General features: G+C 37.1%; 1 protein-coding gene across 1 annotated transcript; it reads right to left on the minus strand.

The window, feature by feature from the left end:
• Positions 1–627: 627 nt before the first annotated feature.
• On the minus strand, positions 628–11,239 carry stx19 (syntaxin 19). The gene is made up of 5 exons (XM_023336579.1): positions 11,071–11,239; positions 8,603–8,883; positions 6,280–6,516; positions 3,121–3,333; positions 628–1,635 (listed from the first exon to the last, which is right to left on the minus strand). Exons 2-5 carry the CDS (start codon positions 8,822–8,824, stop codon positions 1,399–1,401), a joined length of 909 nt encoding a protein of 302 aa, XP_023192347.1. The 5' UTR covers positions 8,825–8,883; positions 11,071–11,239; the 3' UTR covers positions 628–1,398.
• Positions 11,240–12,625: the final 1,386 nt, after the last annotated feature.

Raw genomic sequence — 12,625 nt, forward strand, 5'->3', positions numbered from 1 at the left:
TTTAAAATCTATAATCCTCTATTTGTTTCAATGTTTGTGAGACAGAATCATAAGAAACTAAACATTCATAGAGGAGCAGACGTCTTCAGCAATCTGCTACCGGTTAACTGTTCTGTTTATACTGTTCTGCTTCTCCCAACATATCCTGCCGCTATCTGAGAAAAGTGGTCCAACTGGATTTTCCAGGCTGGCTCTCACTCACACACCCAGCTGCACCTGTATTTTGCAGTGGACACCGGACGCCGTTGGCCGCTGAGTCACAAAAGAACACCATCGTCATCTCTGGGTAGAGGATGGTTCACCAGGGAGCCAGAGCGATGAAGAATGCATTACTCAGCACTTGATCTCCCATTACTTTGCTGAAGTTGTGAATTAACAGTCTTAGCTGAATCCAAGAAAATGGTAAGAGATAAGTCAGTCAGTACTTCTGGGTGTTTTGATTCTATGTATGAGTTAAATGTAAAATTCCCAGAATTAATGGCTTCTTTCCCTGAGGCCACTACTCCCTTTTTCACTCACTGATATAATAAAACACATCTTAGTATGCTGACTGGAGTCTTATTTTTAAAAAATTACAGATTTCATGCAGATTTAAAATATATATTATACAGAAAGGAAAAACTTTGAAAAATGATGTATTACATTTAATTTAAAGGGCCGGTGACTACTAAATTTAGCAACATTCAAAGGTTTTTGTCATGCCTAAAATATTTGTATTCTGCTCACATAAAACTGCATAAATTAATACAAAATATAATTAAGAATAATTAGGACTTGAAATACAATACATGTTCTAATGTATTTTTTAAATCAATACATTGCCAAAAATAAAATGTATGCAAAATATAATTTTTTTCTGAAAATAAAATTCTCCTCATTATGAGAAAATCTTTCTTCATGCCTCACAAAATGAAAAGTGAATCCTGCAAAGTGCATGTTTTGAAAAAACAATTCTATCCCCATTAGGATTCTTATGGCAGAGGGGGAAAACAGTGCTTTACTTTTCAGGAAGAAGGGCTGGAATATTACTTTTGCTGATCCAGCAGTGTCAGTAGCCTCCTCTTGTTTGTGACCTCTGTCAGATGACAGTGAAGGTCTCCAATAAGCAACAATGTTGGTGAGTAGAACTCACTGAACTGTCTCTTCCAATCGCAGTCGCTTCACCTCCTCCTGAAAGAAACAAGTACCTTCCCACAGCAATTCCTGCCCTCCTCTTTAATTGTTTTCTGTGCTCTGCTGCGTCTCTACTCACCATTGCTCTTTTTTAGCAGCAGCAACAACTTCGACACCTTTACCTTCCTTTTAATGTCACTTGTGTTGCTGACTTCCAAGTTAGCCATGAGTGTTTGAAATAAAACCCTATTTGGAACGAACTCTCAGGCACAAAATGCTCTTGTTTCACATGCAGCATCTCCAGGGAGGACAACAGCAGCAGCACAGCTGTCGAATCGGGTTCTTCTTTTTATATCTTGCAGCAGCCTTGAACTTCTCATTAGTTACAGCTATGTAATCTTGTGTTCGCTCAACATTAGTTTGGATGTGTTCAATGTCAGCCCCTTGTTCCTCTACAAGCATGAAGATGTCCATGAAGAGGTCTCTTAGTTCTTTCATATTGTTCTCCAGGCTCAAGAGTTCCTGGGTGCGGAGGAAGATAACATAAATATTATAACAGACATAAAAAGGGACATTAGTTAGGTAATGGAGATCATAATGTACAAACTCTTAAAGTGACCTTGTCTCAGACTTTGATTTCTTTTTTGTTTTACATTTTTAAAGATTGTTTGACAAGTTTAGTCCTCCTCTGACCCCTTTACCTTGGATTAAGAGCACAACATTAAAAATCAGCCAGAACATGAATGGTCTGTGCTGAATCTTCTGGATGTTTGCTGTAGTGCATCAAATATGTAGTGCACTCCCCATTGTGCACAATGAAGTGCGTGATTTTTTTGAACACCTGCCACAAAAGGCTACCATTATTGCACAAGACCACTTATTCAATTTATACAGAAAAATCTCTCAACCGATTTCTGTTGTGCTGCTGCTAAAATTAGAAAAATACTAATAGTAATAGTGTTCTTGCTTCCATGGTGAAAGTAAAACTGATGGCAGAAATGCAGAAACCTCCCCCATTTATAGGAACATTTCTAGAATTGTTATGAAACATCCTACTGCAGTGTTGTGATAGGTCTGCCAAAAAAGACATAAGGAAAAACCTAAGAGAGCTTTAGGCTCATTCTTCCCTTCACTCTGAAATAAGAATTTCCAAATTTTAGAAAATCCATTGACATTTAAAAGTTGTACCCAAGTAACAGTAGCACTATGCCAACATAATTTCACTCAAGTTAAAAGTAGTTGTAGAAAATGCTCAAAAATGAAAAAAAAAACGTTGTATTTTATGACGATATAATCTACCAGAAAAAATATATATGTGCAAAGACTGTTATTATAAAGATTAAAATGAAAATAAATAACAATTGCACTACAAGAGAAAAAACACATTTCCAAACCATTTTTTAAAATTCAAGACTAATGTAATTAATTCTTGCAGAAGACAATGTGAAGTACTTCCAGTGACAATATTTAGTATTTTCTGTAACTTTTTGAACAACAATGGCACAATAAGAAGCAGATAGAAAATAATTTTCAAATATGTAGTACAGATTGTAGGTTTGTCTCTGTATCTCATGCATCTTCTATTAACATATATTTGTTCTAAATCCATGAGATTAATCTCAGTGGGTGGAATATCCAGAAATTGTACTCAAGTAAAAGTAGTGATACTTCATAACATCAATCTGATAAAAGCATGAAGTATGGTAGAGTAAAACTACTCCTAAAAGTACATTTCTTTTCCCAAAAAGTCAGTAAATGTAACTAAATGTAATAAGTTTCTAGTTACTGCTGGTTTTAATCAAATGTGAAGAGGGCCTGATTAAAAAAAGATTTGTGTTTCTTTTGATCAATTTTATTTGGTATTGACATAGACAGGTTTGTCAAGAAGATTAATGTTAAAATAAGTTTTGTTTTATCAAAATCTTTGCATTTAGCTATTTAGGGAATATAATTTTTTAAAGAAACATTTTCCAAGACTTCGAGACCCTTTTTGTTTTTTGCTCTCACCCTGTGTCGCTGTTCGATCTCAGACAGTTGTGACCGTGTGATTCTGACATCATTTAGCAAGTTCTCGTTGAACACCTCCCAATTTCCTGTGGCGACCATCTCATTCACCTCCTCCTCTGTTACATTCTTTTCCAATATCTCCAGCTGCCGCATAATGAAGTGCTTACAACGATCCTGCTTGGTCAGCAGACCTTCATTATACTGGCGCATCACCTGGAAGTAATTATAGCAAAAGAGAAAATGAGAAAGGAGGGCAGGGGTTGAAGAATGAGAGGGTATTTCACCCCCATCTTTTTTAGCATATACATAATTTATGTTTGATTTTTTGAGCATCTGTCAAGAAAATCCGAGCTCATCCCACTTCCCCATGCTGGAGATTTTAGTTTAACAGTAATAATAAATAAAGTTATCTTTAAAATGGATCACTCAAGTGATATCTAGGCCCAACAGTAGACTTAAGTGTCAATAAAGTTAGTTTAACAGTAATAATAAATAAAGTTATCTTTAAAATGAATCACTCAAGTGATATCTAGGCCCAACAGTAGACTTAAGTGTCAATAAAGTTAGTTTAACAGTAATAATAAATAAAGTTATCTTTAAAATGAATCACTCAAGTGATATCTAGGCCCAACAGTAGACTTAAGTGTCAATAAAATAAATCTGGTTGTGTGTGTTGTTTTTGTCTCATGCAAACTTTGCTTTAATTCTACTTTTTTCTATCTAATCATAAGAAATCATAGTCAGTCAGAAAGAGTCATTAAACAGGAAAAGCAGGTTTCCTGGAAAAAGAGGAAGTAAGTTCCAGCCTGCAGATTTATAAAAAATAGGTGAGACTATTCCTTATTTTAAATCATGAAAGTTTAAAGAATGAAATCTAAACATTTTGGTAATTTGATAAGATTCAAAGTAAAATACTTATATTAATATTGGTTTACTTGTAATAATATTTACACGAACATTTGTGGGAACAGTTACAAGAAAAACAAGTAACTGTAACTTTGGCATCAAATAATTAGAATCATGTATTATTCTTGGTTTCTTTTCAGAAAAACATCTGTAATAACTCACATTAGGATTATAATAAGTATAATTAATAAGTTATGGTTATAAAATCATAAATGAATGATAAATCAGAGAAGCTGAAGAAAATAAATGTGATATAAGTTATGGTTATAAAATTATAAATGAATGCTAGATCAGAGAAGCTAAAGAAAATAAATGTGATATAAATGTGATTTTGACATTGAACTTGAAATGGTGTAAAAGGTGTAACTGCAATTAAACATCACTGATATGTTGGAGGTAGAGAGTAGGTGAAAGGTGAAAGGCAAGGAACTAACAGGAGAGCAGAGATGATCAACGCCTTATTTAGAGAGTAGGTGAAAGGTTGTGCAGGCAATGGACATAGGAGGTTGAGCAACCCTGAGACATTAGCACAGACATCAGGACATAATGTCTGTAAGACAGTGATGGATATGAAATCATCTGAGCAGTCAGCCAATGAAACAAGCCCAGCAACAGTGCTAGCCAAAGAAACCCTATAAAAGGTGAGTGCAAAAGAGGAACCGTTCGTTGGATCCTCCGGGCAGCTTCGAGCCAAGAGATGGACAAAGAACTCTGCAGCTGAAGAAGAGCCGGGGCCACGGAGCCGAAGACTGTCCGGCCATGGGGACCAACCCGTCAGCCCCACAACCTGTGGCTTCAAATCGCACTTCTCTCATCGGCTGGGTTCAGACCCCAAAGACAAAGATGAAGACAAAGGCAAAGACAAAGAAGAAGAACTGGTGCCTTCCTTCCTGCCAGCACCAAGTCCTGTGTGACCTCACCATCCATGCGGAGAGGAGGCTCATCAGACCTACAGAGATTCCTGCCTTCGCTGATCAACATCTTCCTCCTGCTGCAACACCTTCTTCATCATCAGACCTGCGGAGATCCTGGCCTTCATCGATCGGCGTCTTCCTCCTGCTGCAACACCTTCTTCATCATCAGACCTGCGGAGATCCTGGCCTTCATCGATCGGCGTCTTCCTCCTGCTGCAACACCTTCTTCATCATCAGACCTGCGGAGATCCTGGCCTTCATCGATCGGCGTCTTCCTCCTGCTGCAGCACCTTCTTCGTCGTCGTGCCAGGTCTGGGGTTCGAGGCGCCAGGCTCCGTCCGTCTCTCTCAAAGGTTCCCTTTTTTTAGTTTTCAGTGTCAGCAGTAGGGAAAGACAGACTAGATGATTGATTTTACTTATTTGATTATTTCTGCTACTGAATTAAGCTGTACTGACCCTTGCAAAAATGCCTTACTAATAAAATATTTAGCATAAAGAAAATCTAAAAGATGTTGTGGACATTCAGTTAATGAGTCACCTTAAAGTTCTTTGATGGTTGTAAAATAGCTGTGATGTTTGATTCTGGAGAGGAAGAGGGGGAAAATGTTTTATAGGTTGCTGGTAGCCCAAATTTAAAACAACATCCTTGGGACTCGCCCGAGTCACTAAAACCTACCTGGTTCAATAACAAATGCAAGTTGTGAAATAGAGAACGAGCGACCGTTAACAGGTGTGCTCTGTGAAACTAGTTGGCTGTAGGCTGCTCAGTCTGGCTAATTCACAGGGGGAAGAAGGGTGGGACACCTGGATGTTGGCCGTCAGAAACCAGGCGAATCGTTTCTCGAAACCAGCTTAAACAGAGTTTACTTCAGTTCTGGACAGGGTAAATCCCGGCAGATTTAGGAAACTCAATTAACCCGTTAGATGGAGAGCTGGTAGCACATCTCCCCTCTCAGAAGAGGAAGCAGAGAGTGAGAGAGTAGAGACAGAAAGGAGGGGGGGGGGTGTTGCGCAACAACACATCATAACACTATGCATTTACTGTGCATCTGGAGATGTTGTTATAGAAAGACATAAAATAAGTAATTATATATGCCTCAGTTCTATCAGTGCTGTTTTTAGTCTCCTAAATGAGAATGTTTATTATAATATAGATATTTTTATAGAGAGAAAAAAAAATTTCTTATTGCCATCTTCAATCTTTCCATTTTTCAATGTGTTTTATGCATTTATGAAGCATATCTTCTATTCATGTGAATTCGTGCAGCTTTAGAATAGAGGTAGAGAAAACAAAGTTGTTTCAAGTGTCAAATGCAAAGAGAAAGCTGTCCTTTCCGACCTGCTGAAATCTGCGATGCAGAGCTGCATGCTGGGAGCGTTGTATTCTCACTGCGACAGCATTCGTTCCCAGCTGGTCTTCAGTTCTTTGGGCTTGTTTTGAAAGGGCGTCTAAACGGCGGTGGAGGCTTTCGGCCTGCAGCTTGATGTCCCGTGTTATGCTGCTCTCTTTCTTCATCACGCTAAAGCGACGCATGGATGCCACCAGGGTCTTCTGCTGCTGACAGAACTTCAGGACCTAGAGCAGTAGATGTAACATTAGTATGAGCCACAATCTCAAGTCAGTTCTCCGTGTTAAATATGAGTTAGCAAATACGTCATTTTATAATTTACAAAAAAGCTAATGAACAAGAGGAATATCAATAGCAAAATGAGTTTTTATGAAAAGTATTGAAACTTTTTAGTCTTTTTCACCTATCAAAATAGTTGGTGATTATGTTACAACCACAAACCTTCTCTTTATTAAATGTTGTGTGAGAGAGGAACACAAAGCAGCACATAATTTGGATTTTGAAGGAGGATTAGAAATACTTTTCAAAAGCTTTTATTAATAAGTAAGAAAGTATAGTATATTTGTATTCACTCCCCTTAATCTAATACTCTTTAAAAAAGCAGTGCAACCAACTTCTTTAATAAGTAATAATATCGCTTGTCTGTTGTCAGCCTGGCCATTGCTTTTCCACACAGTTTTATCTTCATCTCCTTTCAGTTCTCAATCTTGGATTTTTCTGGTAAAATTTCAACCATGCAAATAAGCGAACAGAAAACGTGTGAAAGATTACGTCCATTTTCTCCACAGTTTAAGAATTTTAGTTTGCCTTAATAAGATGGCACCTTGGCAATGGTAGTTCAGGAAATGAGTGAAGCCATTCGCTCCATGTTGAACACACTTTCAAATATTGAGTCATTATGGACCTATTCCGCTCAGAGTCATTTCCAGTAAGATTCATCAAGCAGGCGCATTACATATGTCATGGCAAAACTTTAGCGATTGGGTAAAGTTAGATCTGATCTTGTAAATCAGCAGAGTCCACACCTCAAGCAAGCAATTGTTTCAAACCTTCTGTACAAAGCAAAGCACAGAAGAATTGGCTGCTTTTTACCAGACTAGTGAGTAGTTTAATCTCATTATAAATACAACTCCGTGACAGCCTGAGAGGTTCATTACAGAATATTACTTAATAAACAGCATCCCTAAAAACCAAGAAACACATTAATAGAGGAGGAAGCTTCAGCAGGTTTAGGCTACAAAACAATATTTCAAGCTTTGGACATCTAAATGATTCAATCAATTCTGAAGAAAAGGCGTGCGACAACTGGAAGCATACTGTTTGGAGTTTGCCACAAATTTTTTAGCAGCAAAAGTAAACTTGTGGCTAAAGATGAACTTGAGACCGTTACAAAGTGAACATTTTGTTCCATGTGCAAAACAGTATTCATAGTGGAAAAACAGCACTATATATAACCCTGAACATTCCATCCCCAGATTAAAACTCGATGGTGGCAGTGGTGATGTAGAGTGTTTTCTTTAGCAGGGACATAGAGATTAGGGATTAAGCTAGGCAAGTGGCAATCCTGGAAGAAAACCAAATAGAAGACAAGGCTGGAGTGGAGGTCCAACACTGCAATAACACAAAATCTTTTGTTTTGTTTAGCTTCTAGTTCAAATATTTTATTACCCTTGAATTTAAAAAAATCTCACTCGCAAGTAACTGATAAAAATATTGATATATTGATAAAATATTGATAAAAATTACTAGTTTCTACTGGCAGATTATTTCACTTAAAATACAGAAAAATTGTCTTGTTTCAAGAGAAAATGTCTGCGACCGAAACTAGTAGTTTTTATCAATATACAAGAATTAGTTACTTCAAACAAACTCCTCTATGTTGATGAAAAGTTACTTTTAAGTTAGTGTCGTATTTAAGTGTATTGAGATTTTTGCACAAGAAACTCGATAAAACACTTGGTAAGATTTTATGTTTTCGCAGTTGAAATGTCCAGCACAGTTAAAGACAAAGTTACAATGGAGTGGTTTAGAACAAAGCATATTCATGTGTCATAATAACCGAATAGTCAAATCCCAGACCTGAATTCATTTTAGAATCTGTGGCAATACTTAAAAATTTATCCTTACAGACGCCCTACAACCCGTCAGACTATGCTTGAGCTGTTGTGCTAGGAAACAATTTGCAATTCCATCTGTACATGTGCAAAGCTGGTACAGTCATAATCCTTTCACCTCCAGAAGAAATGTGTGGAAACTCGATGCACTATTCACAAGGTATGAATACTTTAGCTTGTCATTTTTTTCCCACCTAACCTCTGTTTCAAGTGTTGAGATGTCATCTCTGATTTGCTGAGCCTCGGAGAGGAAATTCTGAATGACTGGTTCCTCCTCAAACACCACGGCCTGCTGCGTAATGGTCCCAGCTTCCACAGATTCATCATCATCACCCTCCTCTGAGAAAGGATTGGTAGGGCCGGCTGTTGGCCCTGACGACTCCTGAGCTGTCTGATGCAGCTCTTCCAATCGATCTCTCATTGTGGAAATCCCCTCTCTTCAAAACTAAGATGTTTTTGAAGATACTGAAATCGGCAGTGCTGATGAAAAGAAAGAACAAACTTGTGAGGTTCATCATGACAGACACTTGTCCATGTCTCGTAACAACTGGAAGAAATAAATTGAAAAGTTCTTGAAAATTTCAGCCACCACTGATATAAAAATTTTATATATTTAGGTGGTTTATAGTTACGGATCCAGGCCTTCACCAAAATTGTTGCTTCCCAAGTTCCTTTCAAACAATTTTTAAAATATGTCACTAATTTAAAATGCTTATCAATGTTGTACTCATATTCTTCTTTAAGAAAACATAATTTTGTGATTGCTGGAAGCCAGAGTTGTATTGACTTGATAAGAGGTCTAAAAGGCTTGTGTTTCACAAGAGACTTCAGCACATCAATCAATACAATTAACATAAGGTTGCACGCTTGAGAAAATGCTTATCTCAATTTATTGAAATGTATCGCTACCTAGATAAGATAAGATGGTTAAGTAAATAGATACAAAAGTAGTTTGTTAATAAGTATGAAATGCAAGAAATTAATTACGTGCACAAGAAACAGCAAGACACAGAGGCAAATCACATTTTAAGTTTAAATACTTGATTGTAAAAATAAAAGTAAAAAAATTTCATCCAAAATTATATGGTGGATAATAAATTACTTTGATAAAAGTTGCCATTAAAATTAAATGTTAAGTAAAGGATTGATGGTTTGCAAACCACTTTTATAAGCTTCAGTTTTGATGAGGTGCTCCAGTCAGGTCCCACTGGGTGGAGACCCAGAGGAAGACCTGGGACACTCTGGAGGGACTCTGTCTCCCAGCTGGTCTGGGAACGCCTTGGGATTCCCCCTTAAGGAGCTGACCCAAGAGGCAGGGGAGAGGGAAGTCTGCTGCCCCCAACACCCAACCTCAGACGGAAGATAATGGATGTAGAGGTGGAAGGTGCATGATGAAGGAAAGAAGGCTAAGTTTATCTACTTGTTTATCTGCACCATCAGTCCGACTGACTGCAGTAGATTTACCCATGAGAACTGAGTCATTTGACTTTATCAAAGTCAGCAAAGCCAACAAAAACCAGGCAGGAACTTTACTTCAGTTTTCTTTCTAAAAAAAATAAAAAGTGCCCCTAAAATGAAGTGTATAATATTTAACAAAAAAATTATATAAAAAAATATTTGTACCCACATAAACTAAACTATCAATATTACTATATTACAAGTAAAATAAATACATAGAGTAACTCTAACTCCAGCAGTTGTGTGTATTTTAATATGCTTATTCTGGCAGTTCTAAAGCAGGATGCGGTAGAGAAAGAAAGCATGCAACACAGAATCTAATTTGTTCTAAGTCATGCTTGACAACTATTTTTCTTGCATTAAAACAGCATGCCAAACATTCTGAACTGGCTTAGTACCACACGGATTTGTACCTTAGAGGTCAGGGCGGAATCTTTGGTGAGCATGTGATTGTGTTGTGGGAACAGAGGGTTTGGATATTGGGAAATGAAGCATAGCTAATCACAGACTAACCTATTTCTCTGTAGATTCTAAAAGCACAACTTTGTGTGTACGTGTTTCAACAAATATAAAAGACTTATACCTCAGAAATAAGTATCCTCTGAGCTGAACTCCTCATTTTGCCCTCTATTTTCCTCCCTACCTGTTCGACACAGAGGAGCTGATTAAAAAATTGCTGGAAGGATTTAGGAGCACATTCTGCAGTGTTTAGCCTAAAAACCCGAAAGAAAGTGGAACATGGTTCAAGGAGTTCAACTTCTCTCTCTCTTTTTTCTCCCTCTCTCTTTGTTCCATAAAAAAGCAAATAGTTTTTTCCTTCCATACATCTGCTCCTTTGTCTATGCTTCTGACGGAAGCCATTTGTTGATATTCTCCTATTTCCATGCTGGTATTGTCGGAGAACTCTCCAAATGTGCGTTGTTCATTTGTTCATTGTCTTTGTAGTTCAACACATTATGTCATATTCTTGTTTCGGTACTCCAAACTCCCAAGAACGCAGTTGAGCCTTTGTTGCAAATATGTTCTTTAACTGAATACTCCAAGTAGAAAATTCCAAATAATAGAGAGAAACCAACACAAATACATAACATCCATAGGTGTGAGCATACCTATATATTATACTGATTTTAAATAATAATTTCTGAGATAACAGTTAAATGGAAGTTAAAATTCATGAATATAAGTTGAATTCTGAAATGTATACTTTACCTCAGTGTTTCATCAGGGATTTTCTGGTGAAGAGTCCTACTTAGACATTCAATGGAATCAGTTATTGTAACTCCATGATCTCCTGTTGATCCTTATAAGTTGCAAGTAAATAACTTTAACACTTAGCAACAGTTATACCAAAAGCTGTTTCACAGAAAAGTTGCACTCAAAGCTCCAAGAGTTTTGAGGAAGTCTGATGAAGCCAGTTTCAAGCACCACCCCCTCTCCAGAAAGGAAAAAAAATAAACCTCGCAGACGGCCAATAAGGAGACAGCAGTCTAAAGACCTGTTTACTTACGCAAAGAAATGAGAGGTGACGCATTAAGTAAATGAGGAGGCAGGGATGGCATAGTGAGCACAGTGAATTCATAAACCCTACCCCAAGGCTAATTCTTGAAGAGGAAAATGGAGCAGAGCAAATAGAAGTGTATTGTGTACACAGCTAAAGCCAAACAATAGGAATTGCGGTTAGGGTGTCATCCTTAGTATTAGGTTTCTGATATGCTGAGTTAATTTTACGTGAAGTGGTTGAATTCCCAGCTTAAAACTCTGTTGATCTAAGAGTATTAGACCCCAGTATATCTGCTGAGCATTTTTGATAAATTTCTGCTGACAGGTCCCATATATCCAGGAATGCTTTCAACACAGAAAGGGAGTGTTTCACTCAAAACAATGCAGTAAAGTGGTTTGCTCTTTCCTACTCTGTGAAAATTATTTTTTCAAAATTTATTAGAAAAATGGAGCACATACAAAGAGGTTTCTACAGCAATTTTACTTGAAACAACTTACGGTAATTAGATTTTGAAGAGCTTTTGTTGAAAATAAGGATATAAAAATACTAACGCAGATGGTGTAAAATATTAAACTTATTTTATCATTTTATCTTTGTCTGGTTGTTCTCAAACAACTAAAAATGTCTGTACCTGCTTCAGCAATTTGTGCAAAGTAACCCAAGAGATTTATACAACATAATTTTCCATTCCTAAGTGAGTGTCATACTCATTGTGTGCATGACATGAGTACCATACTGATACTCATGAAAAACTAACTCTTCTGTATATATAAGAAAAATAACTCCTGAAAAACCAAGTTAACTGCAGTTCTTTGGCAAATAAATATTGTTCCCTAATTAGCTTCTGGTGTCACAGTATTGTCCTAATGTCTAATTCTCGTTTCGTCTCTTTATGTCTTTGTCTGTCAATAGGTTTTCAACACCATGGTGTTTGTCTTATTCAGGACAACACTTTGTCTTGTGAGTAAACACTTTCCTCGACACCAAAAAAGAAAAAAACTTCCCCCACACATTTCATTATTTGTCAACCAAGATGCAACAAGCTGTACAGACCAGCCTTGTTGCTTGTTCTACTGACACCACGGAAATGCTGATTTGTAAATTATGTAACAATGAAGTATTGATCACAATTTCCGTAGACTATACTTTAGTTGCATAGGATAAAAAATAAAAAATAATAGTTAGGGGAGATCATGTCCCCCAAATTATTCCTGAAAGGAAGATATGCTTATCACAATAAAGTTAAACTGCTTGCTCTGATTA

The sequence above is a fragment of the Xiphophorus maculatus genome, chromosome 7, assembly GCF_002775205.1.
Source record: "Xiphophorus maculatus strain JP 163 A chromosome 7, X_maculatus-5.0-male, whole genome shotgun sequence".
NCBI lineage: Eukaryota > Metazoa > Chordata > Actinopteri > Cyprinodontiformes > Poeciliidae > Xiphophorus > Xiphophorus maculatus.